We start from the raw sequence: 24,633 nt of genomic DNA, 5'->3' as shown, positions 1-24,633 counted from the left end.
TGATCACAAGCCTGTAGTGCTATCGATGACCCTGTACGCAGAGTGCCCCATTGCCTCTAATGGTGTAACTAATATCGTCCTTGTCAGGCCGAATGAGGTTCGCATCAGGTGGGCAGGTGTTGAACCTATGCGTGTCCTGCAGAGGTCGTTACTCCTTAAGGAAAAGGAGTTTGATCTTTGTTTAGTATCCGTTGTAGTTAATGATGGCCTGGGTTCCGCTTTTGAATCAATTATGGGGCTTTTAATTCTCTTTTATTGCGCCATGCCAGGACTGGGTCAAGTGACAGGTATAGTTGGTTTAATTAATAACACATGTATACAGGCCGCCAAAAAAGTTGAGGGCTGCCCTTCACTGTGGTCCGAGAGGTTACTCTGTTATTAAGCCCTTAAGGAAATATAATAACAAGGTGTTAGCCCCTAGGTAAAAGGATTTAAGGTCTAAGTACTGGTCAAACCTGACTCGGGCAGCAGAGACCAACGAGAATATCCTGTTCTGGAATACTGTAAATGCTCCATTTTTGAAGGGTGATTCTTTTCCTGAATTAACATCGCTTATAGCTTTACAAGCTTGGGTAGTTAACTTTAAAGGGATCTCCGACCATCTGGCTGATAAGATGTCAAGGAGTAGCACTCAGTTGAATGCCGGCATGAGTCTCACTTTTAAGAGTAGCCGGCCATTAGATTTCAGCCTGGAAGACGTTCTTGTTGCTTTGAGAGGTTGTGTCAAGGGTAAATCCTCAGGACTTGACGGGGTCCCGGCTGATGCTTTCACCAGTCTGGGTGAGCTATGGGGTCCCATTTTGACTAGTGTTTAATGCGACGGAAAAGGGTTCTGTACCTCCTACAAGGGGTAACTCCAGCATTGTTCCCATTTTCAAGAAGGGGGATAGGTCTAACCTGAGGTGCTACCACCCCATATCCCTCATGGACTCATCTGCAAAGTTCCTGGGAGAAGGTTCTTTTGCAGAGACTGGAGGACTGGGCATCCAACAATTCCATTCTCTTGGATATCCAGTATGGGTTCAGGAGGCAACTGGGGACAGTGGGAACAATGTGCAAACCTTGAACTTCTGATCAGGAAATACACAAAGGTATAGGCAAGATCCCTTTATTTGATCTTCCCCAATCTTAGTAGCGCATTTGATTTAGTAGATCACTCAGTTCTGAGGCAGACACTGCTGCCCCCTGGGAATATTGTTTGCCTTCTATCTCGGCTGTATGAGAATCTTGCAGGCAAGGTAAGTTACAGCCCTAATGGTGAATGTTCTCCATCTTTTACAATTATGCGGGTGTGAGACAGGGGTGCGTGTTGGAACCATTTTATTTTCACTTTTTATAAATTGTGTAGACAATACTCTTCGATTTTTGCAGGCTGACACACCAACAGTTGCTAGTCGCTCAGTACCAGTACTCTTGTATGCAGAAGATGTGGCCTATTGACTAGGACCGCAGAGATTAATGGATTCCTTTGCTGGGTTTATAGAATCCAAGATACTAAAAGATAAATAAATCCAAGACTTTTACAAGATCTTGTGGCAAAATATCACAGAAGGCTAGGTTCTTCTTCTTGGAGGGTACACCTATTGCAAAGGTGAATTCTTATGGCTATCTGGGCATTCTTTTTTCTAGGAACGGTCCTTGGGCCCAACACATCCAAAATGCCCGACTTAATATGAACAGGGCGTGCAAGGGAGTATTTAGGTTTTCCTGTAAACTCTGCTGTCACCCTATGAAGGATATGATCATCATCTAAAAAGCGAAGGCACTAGCCATAGCTACCTATGGTGGAGTTGTGTGGGGTAAGGGTTACACAACTAGCAGTCCCCTACAAGCGGGGGAAAATTTCTTTATAAGGCGTCTTGATAGTATTCCCCTTTCATCATCAGCCTCCATTATCCATAAGGAAGTAGGGCTAACTCATTTGGAGGACACGATGTCACTCTAACCTATTCTACTGTGGCGTTCAATTTAGGCCAAACCTGAGACTGAATTCACGAAAACAATCACACGGAATTGCCTAACGCTAGACGTTGCATTTCGAATCCCGTGGATGTCTTACATTGATGATACCGTTACACAGGTGTCTGGTTTCCGGGGGCTTCAGGATCCATCCAGAATTCTTATGCTCCAGAAGCCAGAGATGAAGGCAGTTTTTCATGACACGCGGGCTGGAAAGGAAGACTCATTTGACGCCAGCAGACCAATGGTTGATGCATACTCATTGTACAATCTACCCCAGGGTTTCCAACTTTACTTGCCTCTGGTGACAAGCACGCAACACCGCTTTGTTCGGACTAGATTACGACTAGGCACTGTACATCACCTTGTGTATTTCCCCATTATTAATCAATGGCAAAGAGTCAGTTCCGTGAAACATGTGATGGAACTTCAAAACAGATCACTTTGCAATTTATGCTTTTTTGTCAATTTTATTTCGATGCAAGGATTTTTTTTAATTACTGATCCTTAGTGCACATAATATCAGGAATAACTGTGTTGCAATGCGTTTCTTGAACTCTATGGGGGTCTCTTGCTGTGTGTTTTAGTGCTGCCTCTTACATTTGGAGTGCAATTCGCATTAGGAAAATCATTTCTGATTAATCTGAGCATTCTTCTGTTTGTGTGTCATTAAGCTTTGGATGCATTTTAATGTTCCACCTAGTCTTACAAAGTATCGTATTTTTGCCACCTACTCTTTTATGGCCTTCGTTGATAGGTGCCGAAATAAAGATTTTGAAACTAACAGTGGCGTAGCTGGGGGGGGGGGGGCGGTCAACCCCAGGCGGCACTATTTTGGGGGCAGACAAAGGCATTCATATAAGGCTCGGCTTGCTTTCGTGGACGTTCGGGGACGGGCAGAGAAGGAATAGGCCTCGGGCAATGTCCTCTTCTTTTTTGTGCTGGCAGCTGTCCCCCCCCCACCCCCCTCTCTTCCTATTCCCTTTCTTTCTGTCTTGCTCCTCACTTACTGAAAAACGTAACTTGGAGAAACGGTTCACAACCTCTTTCCTTCTTTCATTTAGTTGCTTCCCTGTGAAATGGATCCAAAAAAGAAAAACCCTCTTGCGGGAAATGCCCTTTTTCTGACATTTTTCTATTCCAAAGTGCAGCGGCATGGAAAGAAATAGGTTTTAAATATGAAAAATAAATACATAGCTAAATAAAGCAAGACAGAGTGGTTGCAAAGTGGCCAGATTGGTTTTATTCACATCCAAACACATCAGCCTCACTTTACAGACTTTGCAGTGAAGCGCTACTTTTGTTTTCTCGTCTTTCTTTGAACAGCATTGTTGTCCCGAGGTGGGGAAGTGCACCATTCCTGGAGGTACTGCAATACCTGGTTGATGGGTGGATTGGAAAACAAAATGTGTACCGTGGCTCTGTTTATGGATGTGGTCTTTTTAAACCATACTGCTTACGTTTATTAAGGATATAAGCAATGGACATTGAAACGGTTCCCTTCAGGGCCCTGAAGTCATGTCCTTAACTTTTCAGGTAAAACCACTCGCTAATTTCTGAATAGTGAGTGAGAGATCGTTAAGGTAACCATGTTGTTTCTGCTTACATTTCACATGCTTTACTTAATATTGCATTCCTTATGAGTGTTTGCTTTTACTTTTTTTTTTTTTTAGGCAGCATATTACTCTTATCAAGTGCATAATTTGAATTGAGCCACATCCAAGTGTTTATAGACAGCACAATTAGGTTGTAGCTGAAGGCAGTGCGAGTTTCTCTCAGTGGGGCATTATGGTGTTCATTGGGGGAGAGGATGTGGCGCTATGGCCAGAGCTGTCGAATTTGGAACTGGGGAACTGGGTTCAGCCTTCATGACCAGTCCACCCGCCCACTCTACTGAGGGAGCATATTCCCATGCTAGACCTTGCAAGGCCCCACTAGACCTTAGAAGCCTTGATGTCTTAGCACAAGCAGGTGTACCCTAGTGGTGTCAATTGTGAGTTAACCTTGAAGGCCTGTCCATCACAATACATACTGAAGTTCATCTCCAGTCTTGCGGGCAGGCCTACAAAGCAGCACACCCTAGAGCAACAGTGATCCAGTCACTGTGACTGTCACTGAGGTCACATGAACCTTGAGCAGGTTAGGGCGGTGCGAACGGTATGACCGCACTGGGTACCTATCTCGGGTGGGTGCATAGTGTTTGCAAGTATATTATGGTTTAAAAAAAACTTGCTGCCTCCTCCTGGCCTCCAGCAATTTTCAGAAACAATAAAAATGTCTTGATAACTTCGGTGATTAATGTTCTTCCTAGCGAGAGATCGAGTTTTGTCTAGTGGAAGGGTTGACTCCTGGAAAGGTAGCACAGAGGGTTAATGTGCCTGCTGCAAAGAACATGTACCATGCAAATCACAAAGTGCACTGCTTTAATGGGGGGGGACCATGATGAACGGTCATTTAATGTCAGCTGTAGATGATGGATCCCTGAACAGTGTCATTTATGTGCATGTTTGGATTGTGCTGAGGGGATTACCAGGTAATTGTTCACGCAGCTCTCTGATGGATGTCACATGCGGTTTTTCTGAGTCCCCAGATAGATCATGCAGTCTTTGTGTTCTCTTTTGTACTACCAGTCACCAGTGTATTCAACTGTGTAGCCTTGGACCGTGTCATGTATTTGCATGTAACTTGCATGACCGAGGTAACTATTAGCGGCGATACTACGTGTCTCTCAGTCCTCTTTCAAGTGCTTGCCGTCCTTTTTCCCCAGCAAGCCCCCCCCCCCCCCCAGGGGCGGCAATCTAAGCGATAGCCCCGGGCGCCACAAGCTCTAGCTACGCCCCTGGAAACTAAACAAACTCTCGGCACCATGTCAGGGACATTCTTAAGCAGAGTTTATGGCGCAAGCTTCTTCATTTTAGATTTTGACAAATTGATGTGCTGCTTGGACTAGAAGATGGGGCAGGATGAGGGTACATTTTAATCCAGTCTGTAAACTAGACATGTCTCTTTACACATTATTTCATCCTGTAAGAAATTAAAAGAGTTGAGGGGCATCAATGTCTACCAAAAACAAGGTTATGGCTGGAATGCTTGAAATAATATCAGCCACAGGAAATCACTTTGGTTTGCATCCCGATCCATCGTTTTTCACTAACCATGCCACTTCAGTTTGGACTGTTCAAATCCAAACAGTCTTGACACTGCTCCAATGGGAACAGTCCAGCCCGAACTGCCAGGCCAGGGACTCCCTGACCCAGAACACAAGCAACACAGGACCGGATTCACCCTTATTAGGACTCCTCAGCCATGTACAGTTTGGTTCCAGTGGCACAGTGAGCACAGGACCCACGTTTGGGCATCCTGATCACACTTAGGGCACCAAAACTCTGTTTGGACCCAGCAATATGCAAATCAGTCTTGACCCAGCTCCGATGGGATCAGACCAGCCCAAACCGTCAGGCCAGGCCCTCCGTGAACTGCAACACAAGAAAACCAGGGCCAGTTTCCCCCTTATTGGCCTGGCAGCTCAGGCTGGACAGCTCCTATTGGAACAGGGTCTAGACTGATTTGCGTGTGGCTGGGTCCAAAGTGAGGTAGCTTGGTGGGTGAAAAAGGATGGATCGGGATGTGGCCTGAGCGATTGCCAGTGACTGAGATTAGTTCAAGCATTACATTCATTACCTTGTTTTTCGTTCTCTACTTCTATCACTATTTGTAATACCTTTAAACGTATAGCTCAGGAAGCCCATTAATTGCGCTAAGGAGCCAAAAAAAATGTGCAGGAATTTTTTCAGTTGTGCAAGAATGCTATCCGTTTTGGATCTCAATTTAGGAAGATCATGGCTGATGCAGTGGATCTAATCTATGGAAACCGTTATCTCACATAAGTAAATGTGATCCTGTCAGCGGCAACTAACCACATTTGTTTTATGTCGATTATTTATTGATTGTAATTTCTGCATAATTGTTTTTTACGGTTTGTGATAAATGCAACAAGACAATGCCTAAATTACCAGCATCAAGCGTATATTTGTTTTCCAACCACCCAGTATTTATGGAGCCAAACAGAGTTCAGGTGCGAGTCTAGCTGACTAAAGCATCCAGAGAAGAATAGCTCATAAAAAGAAGACAGCACAGCAATAAGCAAATTACAAATGAAAAATGCGCCCCTTAAATTTGGTTGCAGTTAAAAGGTGGAGCAAAACCAACCTGCGGGCACAGGATATTTACTTCACGATAACAATATTTTTAGGTCGTTTTTTGCGCCTAATTCTGCATTTCAGAGACGAGAAAGCAATTTACTGTGTTGAACTAATCTTTCTGACTGATAACAACACATAGTATTGCACTTTGAGCAAAGTTAGGGATGTACAGATTGCTCCGTGAAATACCTGGAAGAACCTGTGTAGACCAAACCTGTGAACCGAGCAAATCACGAGCCAGATTTATATCTGACATCATATGCAGACAGTTTCCTCCCAATTTCAGACTGGACATGCCACTCAGAACAGGTTATTGCTTACGGCCTGGTTGATTTACTTGAGATGTTAGGAGGTGCCAACAGTACAGTTATATCTTTTAAAGGGGGGTTGGGGCGCACACTAATAGACTAGATGTTTGTTAGTTCTAACGTTTTGCCTTGGTTTTACAAAAGGAAACAATGCTCTGTTCCCTCATGCTTTTACCGATTAAGGGACTCACTCGTAACATCTCCTCGGATGGTTTAAGACTGGTCTAGCGCCTGAACAAACCCACGGAATCATTATCAATCCTTCTCAAATCACACTTCGGAGTATTTCTCAACTGTTTAGCTGAGTATGGGCAAGAGTCGATGGCTATGCATTACCATAGGTTAATACGTACATTTAGAGAGTCTATGCTCAAGCCAATCCACGCAAGCAACACGGACCTCAACTCAAAGGCAAATCGAAAGCTCAGGAATGTCCTAAATGTACGACCCAGGGATAGTAGCAAGAGATCTCTGGCATGCAGAGAGTATAAAACCGTGCTTTCAAATAGGAAAAGCGAACTTTACAAACGGGATTGAGAGCGGTTAGAAAAAGCAGCCCTGGGAAGGATTGTAAAACATTTTGGGATCTTGTAAATTGATTAGATCTAGAAATTCCCCCACTAAACCAATCTTTACAAAATAACATCTTAGGCTCAGATTGGGTCACTCATTTCGTTTCCATCTATTCTATTGAGGAAGATCTTAGTATGCTATCAGTACTACGTAACAGATTACAGAACTTCTAACCCTTACTAATAGCACTAATGGAAGTAGAATCGGCTATCCAACACAGCAAGGGAGGGAAAGCCGCAGGCCCAGACGGGGTACCTATGGATTTGTTGAAATCCAGGCCTGAGATTTGGGGCCCTATTATTGCCAAAACATTTAATTCATCTTTAACAGCCAATATCCCCCTTCCTGAGCCACTGCAACGGTTGTGCCAATATTTTAAAAAGGGGGGGGACACGTCCCCAAAGTGTTAACACCCCATTTCGCTGATTGACAGTACGGTCAAAATCATTGGGAGAATCATCTACTAGCGTTTAGTTATTGGGCTGTGGACAATTACATTCTTTCCCCCTTTCCATTTAGCTTCCGTCCAAACCTAGGTACCATCGAACAGTGTTTGAACCTGGCTTTGATAATTTCTAAGTACACCAACAAAAACATCTTGCTGAGCTATCAAAGCAAAGAACTCACACACAACATATTAGGGGTTTTACATTTTTTTACTGCCTGCCATTGTTCGTTCAAGTGAAAATAAAATAGATTGTGGAGAAATTCTGCTTACAGAATGATTGGTTACAATGCTAGTACTAGGAGAATTAGGCAAAATATGCAAGATCTATTGGCATAGTCAGTGTTTTTAGCCATGTTGTGCAGCTGTCCTCCTGCTGTGGAACATGGCTGGAAGTATAAAAGAAAGTGCTATGACGCAGTCAATGATGGCTGCGTCATAGCACATGTTTTTTTGTTTTCACTTTCAACCATGCTGCACAGCAGCCACACAGCTGAACATGGCTTAAAAACATTGAAAAGCTAAATGGTAGAGCTAGTTGGCTTTGTTAATGTTTTCTTTGCCATAATGCACAACTGCGTGTCTGTATGGTTTAAAGTAAAAAAAGAGTGCTATAAAGCTGCCAGCGTCAACGACCTTTAAAAAAAAATCTTTTAGCCATGCTGCCCAGCAGCTGTACAACAAGCCTAAAAATAAAAATATCGATAAAATCCAAAAGATTTCGGATATATGTGACCTATTGGAATACCATTTTTAATTTTTTTAAAGAAACCAGTGTTTTCTATTCCGGTCTGATGGGTGGGTGGGAGAAGGCAGACTCTGCGATAGCTCATCATCCTATGATCCTGAGCAAATCACTTAGGATTAAACGAATGTGAACTTGCATAATGCAACTGCTGCTCTTAGGCATATCGAATTAAATTAAAATGAATTTGATTATTGTGAACTTGTGTAACGTAACTGGTGCTGATTGGGAGCCACGAGGTGAGAGAGTGAACATTGGGTGCGGGAGTGTCACAGAACTGTCACAGGACAGCCAAGAAGCCAAATGGAAAAGGAGAGGGTGAGAGCGGGAAGAAGGATGAGGCGATACGGCCAGAGCTGCTGACTTGGGAACTGGAGAACCAGGTTCGAGTTACTAGGTCAGATCGACGTCCTGTGATCCTGGACAAATCACTTAAAAGAAAAATATTTAAATGAATGTGAACTTGAATAATGTAACTAGTACTCATGTAAAGCGTTTCAATACTTTCGGGTTTTGTCGTTATCACGCTATATAATAACCAGTGGTTGGGCAGTTATTGGTCGGATTCTGTTCAGATACTGTGCAGCAGGTGAGCAGCAGTGCCTGTTCCTGCGGATGAGCAGTGCCTTGCATGTTGCTCCATGGGGTGCATGCAGAGGGGGAACAATGTGTGCAGTCCTGTGAGCATACACACCAGTTCCTGCACGGCATGGACTTTTCAGTCCATACCGTGCAGGAACTATTTTTGGCGTTCACATTGCGGTGCCCATTTTCAGGCCACCGCTGAGGGAATGTAAAAATAAAAGCACACCAGACAGGAGGAAACTCCTAATCTGGTGGGCAGCCGCTGCGGCGGAGAGGACCCGGTGCCACACCGCCAAACTCGTAATCAGGCCCTTAGCTAGTATTGCCGAAGAACTTTCTCTGTTCCTTAGAAATGGAGTAAAACTGTATACGCACTCTCGCATCAACAGACACAGACAGGAGGCTGTTAAGCCTGACTTCTGGGGAGCAATGAGAGAGACCAGATCGTAAACTCCTAATCAGCAAAAAGCACCCTTGGTGGAAATGTTTGGCTAAGCTCAGAAGTTAATTTCTGTGTATAATTGCGAATAAAAGACACCGCGACCCCTTTACGTTGCGCTGTCACAAGGAATACACTTTACAGGCAGTGCTCCCTTCAGTATCATCATCCCTGCATGGAATAAGAAGACAAAACATGAAAAACAGGCGCCCATTTGACCTCGGTCTTTAAAAATCCAGCAAAAGTGACGAGATAAGAACAAGATTTACAGGCCTGTTTATTAAAGAAAACAAGTTGTGGGAGAATACTGTAAACACGTCTTTGGCATCAGGAGAAACAAACTGAAGCTGCACAGCCTAAAGCAGATAAAGCCAGAAAACGTGAGTTACAAACAACAAAGCCAATGGCAAGCAACGGGCGAAATGCATTTCCAGGTCAACTTTCTGAAACTCCCGAAGAGGTCTTTAGCAAACCAGACAGCTGCACTGTCTAGTAGGCTGCGACCTAAAAAATTGAACTAAAGACACTTTTAGTGCAGAAGGTTTGAGAAGAATAAAGTTTATTTTATTACAAAATAATTTTACATATACATAAAAAACCTTACAAAATTCGAGACAACATAGGTGAGCAAGGACAAGTAATCAAAGGAAGGGAACAAAAATAAGTGACACTTGAGTTAGGTGTTTCTGTAAGAATGCTAGTACAGACTCGTCTTTTTCATGATTCGTAAAAACTCTTGTTCGTTGATCTCTCCATCACCATCTCTATCGGCTTCATCAATCATTTCCTGAAAAACATAATTTAAGTTATCTGGAAAGCAAAGATTAGTTGCTGCAAAATTGAAAAACATGACGAGCAAAACAGTACGCAGTGAAATGAACATAAGATGGAAACTGCTGTTCTAGATTATTTTGAAGTATGGAATTTGGTAGCCAAGTATATCCGTTTCTAGCTCACATGGATCAAACATTAAGATGTGATAACAGTTTAACTTTGACTACTTAGTTGAATTCATCTTAGATTTTGTTGAAGGCTTTACAGCAGTGCAACTTAATTCTTCGAATAGCGTTTTATCACTTTTCCCTATTTAATTCTAGGGCCCTTAAGCATAGTTTATCACTACAGATGTAGTGGTGATACGGAAACTCTAAAACACACTTTGCATCTAAAATTCGTATCCACTGTCTCCGCCCGTATGCCATGCGTTTAGGATGTCACTCCCAAAGTCATTGATATGGATGTCAAAACCTCCAACTGCTAACTCGATCATGCCTTGCTGACCTAAAGCAACAATGACATCTAGCTGTCACTCTATGACACCATAGTTCCTGCAAACTCAGAGAAAGAACAGTATCTCTCGAGCAGTTCAACACTGAAACCCTCAAAAAAGGCGTTAATTACCACACACTGTACTCAAAGGGTAAGAACAATATAAAACATAAAATGTATTACCGTGTTGGAGAATGAAGTTCACATTTAACAAAAATTGGGCCCCAAGATATAATGAATAGCAACTAGGGGTTTCTACACACACCTGTAAAAGTGCACCCTAAAGAACCTAGCAAAGACTATGTTGTCGTACTCATCCATATAGATCGGTCAGCAACCTTTGAAACTAAAGTAGAAAATTTACCTAGCTGCAATGTAGAATGTCATTTGAATAAGAGACATTTCTCTCAACTGCCCCCCCCCCCCCCACACACACACACACATCCTGATCATCCTTCTAGGCAGTCAATATGGCCTGCTACATGGCTACCTGCCTAACAGAACACTTAGACTATCACCCCTCTTTGCTCCTATGCTTCCAACTGCTGGCCAAAATCAGGATCCTGTGAGTGAATATTCACCTACATCTTAATAAACACAAGATATGAGAGGCAACGCGAGAGTGAATTGGCTAATACAGTGTGATACTACACAGTTTTTATAATACACACAGAGCTAGTAAACTTTTCAGGTTTTTTCTTTAACGCGTTTCGCCCAAACATGGGCTTCTTCAAGGCTGTTAAAAATCATACAAAAAGTCATATCAGATTTATTCATATTAAAAACATTTTAAGTAAACAGACAACAGTGATCCTATTTTAGCGAAGGATAGATACGTGAGCACCAAACCGAGGTACTTGATTTTAAGTAAAGCCAAAGACCTACCAATAACGAGTAACTTAATAACGTGAAATGGAAAAAGTCAGAGTGACTAAAGAAATTTTCAGAAAGTAAAGCACTAGATGCTTTGTCACCGAAAATAGTGTTGGTAAAAACAGAAATAATCCAATGTGAAAAAAGAGTAATGAAAAGTGAAACCAAGAAACAGAACTGTGTCATTTTACACATGTCGCTTACCAAAGAATAAAGCTGTCGAATTGAGTGGCGCAGAGATATTCAGTTACAGCAATGCAGAAAGTTCCCGATATATAAAGTCTAATAAATCGTAAAAAGAGATATAGATGATGTTCCTACGTTGATCGAAATGCAGAAATTGCAAATAAAGGAATAATTGTATCTAGTCAGTCCACAGTTACTGACCTTTAAAAAAACTAGCATGTCATCTATGTAGTAGAGTATCTCCACCAATAAAGACCTTCCGTTTTTCAGAGTATTGGTACCGGAGTTGTCTGAAATGTGATTGGAATGTTTAGGCACTCAAAGCGAGACAAAATGTGCACATACCGTCACATAGTTGCTTAGAAACGCACATACAGCATCAATACTTAAAGTCCTTACCGAAATGTTATGAAAAGGCCGGTGGACAAACGTAAACGATGACAAGTGATTCAAAGACACTAGTTTTTCAGAACAGTCCAATCTGTATTATTCCAACAGTAAGAAAACCGGATAGACACCGAAGTAAAATTCCATTAAAAACAAAGAGAAAATATTTTGTTTAAACGTAGACATCATATAACGCACATGTCAGCCGTAACAATCACAAAGCTCAGCCACCCAATCCCAATGATAATGAAACCGGATAGGCCCCCAAGTAAGATTCCATAAACAACAAAAATAATGTATTTGACTGTAGGCATCATAAACACACATGTCCGTCGTAATGGTCACAAAATTCAGCCACCCAATCCTGCATACTGTCGTAATAAACCAGCAAACAGTTGTTGGTCCAAACAACAGCATATAAGCGCTGCGAAATGAGAAAACACATTATGTATATAGAAAGTAATATAACCATAACACTAAAGGCAGCGGACCACTGGGACGTAAGTCCCTAAGTAAAAAGCCTTTGCCTATACGTAAATTGTACGTTAGTGCAATCCTATGACATAGCTGACTTCCAAGTTCCATAGTGTAAATCGAAACGCAAGTGCAAAGACTATCTGTGTATCATAGGCATGTAAACCCTCACGATCTAGCGCCAAAAAGTTGGCGTGCAAGCACCCACTACTAAAACCAATGTGCCCCAGCTGAATCCCAAAATACCTTACTCTGTAGAGAACGTGACTCCAATTCCGTTTGCAGGAGTCGTCAGCGCAGTAGCGAACACCGTCGTGTAGGAGCGGTGATCAATCAGTTTTAAATGCCGCCCATATTTATATGTGTCTAAATGGCGTTCTAAGGAAATCCCCGAAAACCGGAAATGACGTCACTGCGTCAGAGCCTATTCTATCCCAATCTCCGCCATCTTGGACTAGTTCCGATTCCTATGATTATTAAGAACATTACAAACGGCACCTGTCATCTGATAACATGATTGCTCATGTATCTTGGACAAGACGAATAAATCTTCCTTATTTAGGTTCTCTATAAGTATAGATGGTCATAAGTGTAAATTAGATGATTGATATATACATTCCAAAGTAACGTGGCGTCAGTGCATATTCTACCCCAATCACCTCCATCTTGGACTAGTTCCGATTCCAATGATTGCTGATAGTAGTACAAACGGCACAAGTCGCCTGAGAGCGTGATTGTTCATATATCATGAACAGAGTAAAGATATCGTCCTAGTATTTGGTTCTCTAGCAGTGTAAATGGTGATACAGTGTAAACTAAATGAATTGTGTGTTTTTACCAAAGTAACAAATTTAATTAAAAAACAAGGAATCCGAAACGGAGATACATGTTTATTGATTAAACTATGTACCGATCCAAGAGATGTGCATAAGCACAGTGCGCCTGAAGTTATCCATTCACATATATACGGCGCAGCAATGAGACACATATTAGTGTGGGCAATGTATATAGATAAATTAAAAGTTCAATTGAAAACAGTCAGCCATATTGGAATGGTTTCAAGTAACCGGGCAGGTGTACGACTTGATTCATACCACATGAGGCGATGAGTATTACACCTCCTAACCGCCTGTCTATAAAGTGAAAGTCAGGTTAAACAAGCCATCAGAGACACATAATAAAAGGTCCAGTGTCAATAAAAACGAACCGTATGAGTTCCAAGTAAGAAAAAGTCCGCCTAATTCATGTGGCAGTGAAGAGAACGCACTAAGTCCAAATTTGCCAACTTCAAGATAAGCGACTATCAATAATTTCAGATTTAAGTCTACAGTGCTAGAGAAGTAGCATCTCCAAGAGACACTCCCACACATTGTTTAGGAATAGTCACAAACAATGTTTAAGCGTTGACAACCACCGCAACAATTTGTGTTAGATTCAGATAGGTTGAAGGATAGAAAGCATGTAGGATCAGAAGGAAATGTGAGCATAGTGTACAGAATGTACCAGTACATTACAGCCAATAAGTACGGTGCTGGATGAACGTAATGCAGTTAGAGGGCCAGAGCACAGACAAACAATTTAACATACAATATAACAGTAGTATGTGTAATCAACCAGTTAGTTAGAATGGGGTAGACAGATCCAAATTTCGCTTCCATAGCATTGATGTAGCCGTGCCCACAACAAGGGGTGGAGATAGAGAACTTAAACTGAGACAACTGGAGGCGAGATGGATTTGTACATTACGATCGGTAACACAGGGTTTCAACAGTGACAATGAGATGCATTACTTTCTTTAATTCAGACACATCAGGTAGAAATTGATGCTTGCCCTCACTATCGCTTGAATCTGTTCTGTCCAACACCATAAGTATAGTGTGTTATTGCATCAACTGCTAGTGTGTACTGTTGGGCAATGTATACTCATATTCGAACTTTGTACTTGCTGTTCATATGCTAGTGCTATTATTACACGCAATATTAATGGCACATCTATTGTACATTTTCTGTATGTTGGCCCTCTCGCCCAACCCTGTATTATGTTCATCAAGTGCTGTACTGACCTATTCTAACTAACTGGTTGATTACACATACTACTGTTATATTGTATGTTAAATTGTTTGTCTGTGCTCTGGCCCTCTAACTGCATTACGTTCATCCAGCACCGTACTTATTGGCTGTAATGTACTGGTACATTCTGTACACTATGCTCACATTTCCTTCTGATCCTACATGCTTTCTATCCTTCAACCTATCTGAATCTAACACAAATTGTCGCGGTGGTTGTCAACGCTTAAACATTGTTTGTGACTATTCCTAAACAATGTGTGGGAGTGTCTCTTGGAGATGCTACTTCTGTAGCACTGTAGACTTAAATCTGAAATTATTGATAGTCGCTTATTTTGAAGTTGGCAAATTTGGACTTAGTGCGTTCTCTTCACTGCCACATGAATTAGACGGACTTTTTCTTACTTGGAACTCATACGGTTCGTTTTTATTGACACTGGACCTTTTATTATGTGTCTCTGATGGCTTGTTTAACCTGACTTTCACTTTATAGACAGGCGGTTAGGAGGTGTAATACTCATCGCCTCATGTGGTATGAATCAAGTCGTACACCTGCCCGGTTACTTGAAACCATTCCAATATGGCTGACTGTTTTCAATTGAACTTTTAATTTATCTATATACATTGCCCACACTAATATGTGTCTCATTGCTGTGCCGTATATGTGTGAATGGATAACTTCAGGCGCACTGTGCTTATGCACATCTCTTGGATCGGTACATAGTTTAATCAATAAACATGTATCTCCGTTTCGGATTCCTTGTTTTTTAATTAAATTTGTTACTTTGGTAAAAACACACAATTCATTTAGTTTACACTGTATCACCATTTACACTGATAGAGAACCAAATACTAGGACGATATCTTTACTCTGTTCATGATATATGAACAATCACGCTCTCAGACGACTTGTGCCGTTTGTACTACTATCAGCAATCATTGGAATCGGAACTAGTCCAAGATGAAGGTGATTGGGGTAGAATATGCACTGACGCCACGTTACTTTGGAATGTATATATCAATCATCTAATTTACACTTATGACCATCTATACTTATAGAGAACCTAAATAAGGAAGATTTATTCGTCTTGTCCAAGATACATGAGCAATCATGTTATCAGATGACAGGTGCCGTTTGTAATGTTCTTAATAATCATAGGAATCGGAACTAGTCCAAGATGGCGGAGATTGGGATAGAATAGGCTCTGACGCACTGACGTCATTTCCGGTTTTCAGGGATTTCCTTAGAACGCCATTTAGACACATATAAATATGGGCGGCATTTAAAACTGATTGATCACCGCTCCTACACGACGGTGTTCGCTACTGCGCTGACGACTCCTGCAAACGGAATTGGAGTCACGTTCTCTACAGAGTAAGGTATTTTGGGATTCAGCTGGGGCACATTGGTTTTAGTAGTGGGTGCTTGCACGCCAACTTTTTGGCGCTAGATCGTGAGGGTTTACATGCCTATGATACACAGATAGTCTTTGCACTGCGTTTCGATTTACACTATGGAACTTGGAAGTCAGCTATGTCATAGGATTGCACTAACGTACAATTTACGTATAGGCAAAGGCTTTTTACTTAGGGACTTACGTCCCAGTGGTCCGCTGCCTTTAGTGTTATGGTTATATTACTTTCTATATACATAATGTGTTTTCTCATTTCGCAGCGCTTATATGCTGTTGTTTGGACCAACAACTGTTTGCTGGTTTATTACGACAGTATGCAGGATTGGGTGGCTGAATTTTGTGACCATTACGACGGACATGTGTGTTTATGATGCCTACAGTCAAATACATTATTTTTGTTGTTTATGGAATCTTACTTGGGGGCCTATCCGGTTTCATTATCATTGGGATTGGGTGGCTGAGCTTTGTGATTGTTACGGCTGACATGTGCGTTATATGATGTCTACGTTTAAACAAAATATTTTCTCTTTGTTTTTAATGGAATTTTACTTCGGTGTCTATCCGGTTTTCTTACTGTTGGAATAATACAGATTGGACTGTTCTGAAAAACTAGTGTCTTTGAATCACTTGTCATCGTTTACGTTTGTCCACCGGCCTTTTCATAACATTTCGGTAAGGACATTAAGTATTGATGCTGTATGTGCGTTTCTAAGCAACTATGTGACGGTATGTGCACATTTTGTCTCGCTTTGAGTGCCTAAACATTCCAATCACATTTCAGACAACTCCGGTACCAATACTCTGAAAAACGGAAGGTCTTTATTGGTGGAGATACTCTACTACATAGATGACATGCTAGTTTTTTTAAAGGTCAGTAACTGTGGACTGACTAGATACAATTATTCATTTATTTGCAATTTCTGCATTTCGATCAACGTAGGAACATCATCTATATCTCTTTTTACGATTTTTTAGACTTTATATATCGGGAACTTTCTGCATTGCTGTAACTGAATATCTCTGCGCCACTCAATTCGACAGCTTGATTCTTTGGTAAGCGACATGTGTAAAATGACACAGTTCTGTTTCTTGGTTTCACTTTTCATTACTCTTTTTTCACATTGGATTATTTCTGTTTTTACCAACACTATTTTCGGTGACAAAGCATCTAGTGCTTTACTTTCTGAAAATTTCTTTAGTCACTCTGACTTTTTCCATTTCACGTTATTAAGTTACTCGTTATTGGTAGGTCTTTGGCTTTACTTAAAATCAAGTACCTCGGTTTGGTGCTCACGTATCTATCCTTCGCTAAAATAGGATCACTGTTGTCTGTTTACTTAAAATGTTTTTAATATGAATACATCTGATATGACTTTTTGTATGATTTTTAACAGCCTTGAAGAAGCCCATGTTTGGGCGAAACGCGTTAAAGAAAAAACCTGAAAAGTTTACTAGCTCTGTGTGTATTATAAAAACTGTGTAGTATCACACTGTATTAGCCAATTCACTCTCGCGTTGCCTCTCATATCTTGTGTTTATTATTATTGTCTATGGTCTTTTAAGCGGCTGGCCATTTGAGGTGGGCAACACACGTATTACCCAAAAGTGACATGTTCAGGCAGTGCAAATGTGCTTAACCTAGCTGCTTACTTCTCAAATTTCTAATTGTTATTAGGGGACTTTTGCACGCCTGACGCACTATTACCTATTTAAAAATGAATTTTGACGATAATAGAGAAGAATTAGCGAAGGATCTGTTCAAACAAAATAAGGATATTGTACAAGTGGTTTCCGATGGGAGCAATCCAAAGGAGGGTCTGAAATCTAAATTCCAAAGATTAGAAAGACTCAAAAAAAACGAACTATCCAAATGGTGGGATGGTGTGACTCTCAAGAGATACCTTGAGAACAAGAAGGTGCCTAGGGGCCTCAGGATCTTAACATTCCCTAGCTTTGACGACCTCGATCCGGACTTACTCCTCAATTGGGAGGATAATCTGCATAACTCATCTTTCAACATGATGAGAATCTTAATAACTCATGCAGAAAGAAAATGTACCAAACTACAGGCTGAAATTAAGATTCTAGAAGACGAAATAAAACAATTAAACTTAATTGAGGCTACTACTAAAAACTATGTAATCTTAAAAGAACAAATCAATTTACATCAGAATGCGGTAAAAAGCAGAAAATTACATAAGATCATACGGGATGACCGCGATTACGACAATGGTCGTGTGTTTACCTTTGCTGCCAAGTTTGATAATATACAGCTACCAAAGTCTAGCACTTCGGCTGTACATAGCACTGGCAGCATTTCTAGCATTAGTTCTGAAGCGTCTTCTATTGAAGAGAGCAATACTGCAGGCCCTATGGAAACTGCAGCACAGGGACTTAGTTCATCGACTTTTTTAGACGAAGTCCTGCGCTTCAGAATTGGGAACAAAAAGTCAAAAGAAAAACCAGGAGAGGAGGGAGGAGGAAAAATGCAAGGAAAGGACAGGGTTCTGACACGATATCAAAAGAGTCCGATAGAGAAACGCTGATTTATGACATTAATGCGTCTGCGAATAGTATGGATACAGCCTATGTTTCTGAGAATTTGGTGATTAATCTGTCTAGGTATCAATTGTCTGCATGTGAAATCAATTTGCTTAATAAAGGTCTAGGATACTGCCCTGTTTCTAAGGGTTTCTTTTCAGATTTACATATCGATTTGTATAAGTTTATACGGAACGCCAAACTGAAAAGTCATTTTTCCATGAACAATTACGAACCTCAGGTCATGAAGGGACCTTCTGTACAGACGGACATTACTGTTTCTCATGTCAAAAATGTTGCTACTCTACTAGCTATTGATGAGGAGAATGATTCGTCAATTGATAATATTCTTGCAGATCTTAATATTAGACAGGATTATTCGTGTGATAGTGGTCTCCATACCCGCAGTAAATTTACCCCACAAGGTCCACATCTTTTCAGTATTGATACGTTCTATGAAGTTGTATCTCGGGATTTGCATACTCTAGAGGATCGACTTCAAACACATACAAAAAGATACACTAAGGATAATCTGACTAAAGAAGAGAGAACAGCGCTACATACCCTTAAGACCAACAATTCAATCATCATTAGAGAGGCTGATAAAGGGGGAAATATAGTGATCATGAATAGAGAGGACTACGAGGGTGAAGTACTCAGACAACTTCATGACACCACTAATTACACCAGATTGTCATGTAACCCCTGCCCTCTAGCAACTAGTGTGATAAATGACCACCTTTCACACTGGAAGGAGATTGGCCTTCTCTCAGAGACAGAACACAAATTTCTTGCGATCCATAATCCTAGATTTCCATGCATATACCTTCTACCTAAAGTGCATAAAAAACAACCCTTCCCCCCTGGTCGCCCCATAATCTCGGGCATTGGCTCCATGACAGAAGCTCTAGCTAAATTCGTCGACACTTTCTTGCAGCCTCTAGTTATGAACTTACCTTCATACATCAGGGATAGTACGGATATTTTGAACAAACTGGAAGATCTAGAATGGGAGGATGGCATGTGGTTTGCCACTTTGGATGTGACGTCATTATACACGTGCATTAAAAAGGATCTGGGTATAAAGGCTGTTGACTTCTTTTTAGATAAAAGATCAGCTACATTAATGGAACATAATGATATGCTTCTGTCAATGATTAATTTGATTCTGGAAAACAACTTCTTTCTCTTTAATCAAACTTGGTACAAACAGAACCAAGGGACTGCAATGGGTTCTAAATTTGCCCCCTCATATGCGAATCTTTTCATGGGGTGGGTGGAACACGTGCATGCATGGTCAAGGATGGCATCCAACTGGACTGGACATATCCAGTTCTGGGGTCGTTACATTGACGATATTATCATATTATGGACAGGAACCGAATTGGAATTTAAAGAGTATTTCAATTTCTTGAATCAAAACACTTTTAATGTGGCCTTTACCATGGAGGCGTCTCAAACCTCCATTTACTTCCTGGATCTTGAACTTTATGTTCAAGACAAAACAATACACAGCACCCTACACAGGAAAGACACAGCGGTCAACAGCACGTTACATTACACCAGTGCGCACCCAGCATCCACTAGAAATTCCATACCGTATGGTGAGTTGGTTCGAATCAGAAGGAACTGCAGTGAAGAAAAAAACTTTACACACCAAACTACACTGGCGATGAATAGATTGCAGAAGAGAGGATATCAGCAAATTACTTTACAAAGAGCTAAAAATAGGGCCAGGTTATTGAAAAGAGAGGATCTACTCAAGAATACTAGTAGATCTGCTCACAGACAAAAAGAGAGACTCGCTTTCATCACAACCCATTCTACATTGAATCATGAAGTATTTAAGATCTTAAATAGGCATTGGTCTATTCTTAAGGGAGCACCAGGTGTCAACAACATCATCACAGACAAACCATCTCTGACATTCAGAAAAAGCAGAACAATCAGAGACGATCTCTGTCCCAGCTACACGTTGTTTCAGTCACCTAAGTCTAGCTGATTACAGAGACCTTTGGGATTCTTCACCTGTAGTTCCTGTAACGTTTGCTCTTTGGGATGTAATAAAACTACAACGTTCAGTTACGACTCAAAAAAAGAACATAAAATCTATCACTTCATTAACTGTCTCACCAGTTATGTAATCTATGTCTTGGTCTGTGGGTGTGGGAAAATATATGTTGGCAGCACAGTTAGACCCTTAAAAATCCGTATACAAGAACATCGGAGAGCTGCCTTACATGGTGATACCACATATGCATTGGTGACACATAACTGTACTGTTGGGGTAGACAGATCCAAATTTCGCTTCCATGGCATTGATGTAGCCGTGCCCACAACAAGGGGTGGAGATAGAGAACTTAAACTGAGACAAATGGAGGCGAGATGGATTTGTACATTACGATCGGTAACACAGGGTTTCAACAGTGACAATGAGATGCATTACTTTCTTTAATTCAGACACATCAGGTAGAAATTGATGCTTGCCCTCACTATCGCTTGAATCTGTTCTGTCCAACACCATAAGTATAGTGTGTTATTGCATCAACTGCTAGTGTGTACTGTTGGGCAATGTATACTCATATTCGAACTTTGTACTTGCTGTTCATATGCTAGTGCTATTATTACACGCAATATTAATGGCACATCTATTGTACATTTTCTGTATGTTGGCCCTCTCGCCCATCCCTGTATTATGTTCATCAAGTGCTGTACTGACCTATTCTAACTAACTGGTTGATTACACATACTACTGTTATATTGTATGTTAAATTGTTTGTCTGTGCTCTGGCCCTCTAACTGCATTACGTTCATCCAGCACCGTACTTATTGGCTGTAATGTACTGGTACATTCTGTACACTATGCTCACATTTCCTTCTGATCCTACATGCTTTCTATCCTTCAACCTATCTGAATCTAACACAAATTGTCGCGGTGGTTGTCAACGCTTAAACATTGTTTGTGACTATTCCTAAACAATGTGTGGGAGTGTCTCTTGGAGATGCTACTTCTGTAGCACTGTAGACTTAAATCTGAAATTATTGATAGTCGCTTATTTTGAAGTTGGCAAATTTGGACTTAGTGCGTTCTCTTCACTGCCACATGAATTAGACGGACTTTTTCTTACTTGGAACTCATACGGTTCGTTTTTATTGACACTGGACCTTTTATTATGTGTCTCTGATGGCTTGTTTAACCTGACTTTCACTTTATAGACAGGCGGTTAGGAGGTGTAATACTCATCGCCTCATGTGGTATGAATCAAGTCGTACACCTGCCCGGTTACTTGAAACCATTCCAATATGGCTGACTGTTTTCAATTGAACTTTTAATTTATCTATATACATTGCCCACACTAATATGTGTCTCATTGCTGTGCCGTATATGTGTGAATGGATAACTTCAGGCGCACTGTGCTTATGCACATCTCTTGGATCGGTACATAGTTTAATCAATAAACATGTATCTCCGTTTCGGATTCCTTGTTTTTTAATTAAATTTGTTACTTTGGTAAAAACACACAATTCATTTAGTTTACACTGTATCACCATTTACACTGATAGAGAACCAAATACTAGGACGATATCTTTACTCTGTTCATGATATATGAACAATCACGCTCTCAGACGACTTGTGCCGTTTCTACTACTATCAGCAATCATTGGAATCGGAACTAGTCCAAGATGGAGGTGATTGGGGTAGAATATGCACTGACGCCACGTTACTTTGGAATGTATATATCAATCATCTAATTTACACTTATGACCATCTATACTTATAGAGAACCTAAATAAGGAAGATTTATTCGTCTTGTCCAAGATACATGAGCAATCATGTTATCAGATGACAGGTGCCGTTTGTAATGTTCTTAATAATCATAGGAATCGGAACTAGTCCAAGATGGCGGAGATTGGGATAGAATAGGCTCTGACGCACTGACGTCATTTCCGGTTTTCGGGGATTTCCTTAGAACGCCATTTCGACACATATAAATATGGGCGGCATTTAAAACTGATTGATCACCGCTCCTACACGACGGTGTTCGCTACTGCGCTGACGACTCCTGCAAACGGAATTGGAGTCACGTTCTCTACAGAGTAAGGTATTTTGGGATTCAGCTGGGGCACATTGGTTTTAGTAGTGGGTGCTTGCACGCCAACTTTTTGGCGCTAGATCGTGAGGGTTTACATGCCTATGATACACAGATAGTCTTTGCACTTGCGTTTCGATTTACACTATGGAACTTGGAAGTCAGCTATGTCATAGGATTGCACTAACGTACAATTTACGTATAGGCAAAGGCTTTTTACTTAGGGACTTACGTCCCAGTGGTCCGCTGCCTTTAGTGTTATGGTTATATTACTTTCTATATACATAATGTGTTTTCTCATTTCGCAGCGCTTATATGCTGTTGTTTGGACCAACAACTGTTTGCTGGTTTATTACGACAGTATGCAGGATTGGGTGGCTGAATTTTGTGACCATTACGACGGACATGTGTGTTTATGATGCCTACAGTCAAATACATTATTTTTGTTGTTTATGGAATCTTACTTGGGGGCCTATCCGGTTTCATTATCATTGGGATTGGGTGGCTGAGCTTTGTGATTGTTACGGCTGACATGTGCGTTATATGATGTCTACGTTTAAACAAAATATTTTCTCTTTGTTTTTAACCCCTTCGACGCTCATGACGGAACGGTTCCGTCATGAGCGTCGGTTGAGCTGTGCTCATGACGGAACCGTTCCGTCATGAGCCCGCCCGCGCAAGCAGCAGTCAGCACCGCGGGGGAATCCGCCCCGCATGGAAGGGGTTAATGGAATTTTACTTCGGTGTCTATCCGGTTTTCTTACTGTTGGAATAATACAGATTGGACTGTTCTGAAAAACTAGTGTCTTTGAATCACTTGTCATCGTTTACGTTTGTCCACCGGCCTTTTCATAACATTTCGGTAAGGACATTAAGTATTGATGCTGTATGTGCGTTTCTAAGCAACTATGTGACGGTATGTGCACATTTTGTCTCGCTTTGAGTGCCTAAACATTCCAATCACATTTCAGACAACTCCGGTACCAATACTCTGAAAAACGGAAGGTCTTTATTGGTGGAGATACTCTACTACATAGATGACATGCTTGTTTTTTTAAAGGTCAGTAACTGTGGACTGACTAGATACAATTATTCCTTTATTTGCAATTTCTGCATTTCGATCAACGTAGGAACATCATCTATATCTCTTTTTACGATTTTTTAGACTTTATATATCGGGAACTTTCTGCATTGCTGTAACTGAATATCTCTGCGCCACTCAATTCGACAGCTTGATTCTTTGGTAAGCGACATGTGAAAAATGACACAGTTCTGTTTCTTGGTTTCACTTTTCATTACTCTTTTTTCACATTGGATTATTTCTGTTTTTACCAACACTATTTTCGGTGACAAAGCATCTAGTGCTTTACTTTCTGAAAATTTCTTTAGTCACTCTGACTTTTTCCATTTCACGTTATTAAGTTACTCGTTATTGGTAGGTCTTTGGCTTTACTTAAAATCAAGTACCTCGGTTTGGTGCTCACGTATCTATCCTTCGCTAAAATAGGATCACTGTTGTCTGTTTACTTAAAATGTTTTTAATATGAATAAATCTGATATGACTTTTTGTATGATTTTTAACAGCCTTGAAGAAGCCCATGTTTGGGCGAAACGCGTTAAAGAAAAAACCTGAAAAGTTTACTAGCTCTGTGTGTATTATAAAAACTGTGTAGTATCACAATGTATTAGCCAATTCACTCTCGCGTTGCCTCTCATATCTTGTGTTTATTATTATTGTCTATGGTCTTTTAAGCGGCTGGCCATTTGAGGTGGGCAACACACGTATTACCCAAAAGTGACATGTTCAGGCAGTGCAAATGTGCTTAACCTAGCTGCTTACTTCTCAAATTTCTAATTCACCTACATCTGGCCAACCCATAATCCTATTAAGTCTTCTAGTAAACAAAGCTTCAAACGAAAATCAGCACAAAATACTGGATAACAGCAAACTGTCCCCGATTTATTCTTGAGAAAACTGAAATAATGATCTTCAAGCCAAAAAGCAAAGCCCAGAATATAACCAAGCTCTACTTCTAGCGTGTGCCTTGCTCTTAACAATATCATCCAGGAAATA

General features: G+C 40.9%; 1 protein-coding gene across 1 annotated transcript in view; it reads right to left on the bottom strand.

The window, feature by feature from the left end:
- Positions 1-9,515: 9,515 nt before the first annotated feature.
- Positions 9,516-24,633, bottom strand: part of LOC146862361 (uncharacterized) — a 57,515-nt gene continuing 42,397 nt past the window's right edge. The window contains exon 5 of the mRNA XM_085641550.1: positions 9,516-10,043. Coding sequence (XP_085497676.1) covers positions 9,954-10,043 — 90 coding nt within the window. The 3' untranslated portion in view covers positions 9,516-9,953. The remainder of the gene's footprint in view (positions 10,044-24,633) is intronic.

This window comes from Triturus cristatus, chromosome 2_2, assembly GCF_964204655.1.
Source record: "Triturus cristatus chromosome 2_2, aTriCri1.1, whole genome shotgun sequence".
NCBI lineage: Eukaryota > Metazoa > Chordata > Amphibia > Caudata > Salamandridae > Triturus > Triturus cristatus.
This window is presented reverse-complemented; position numbering and strand designations above follow the sequence as displayed.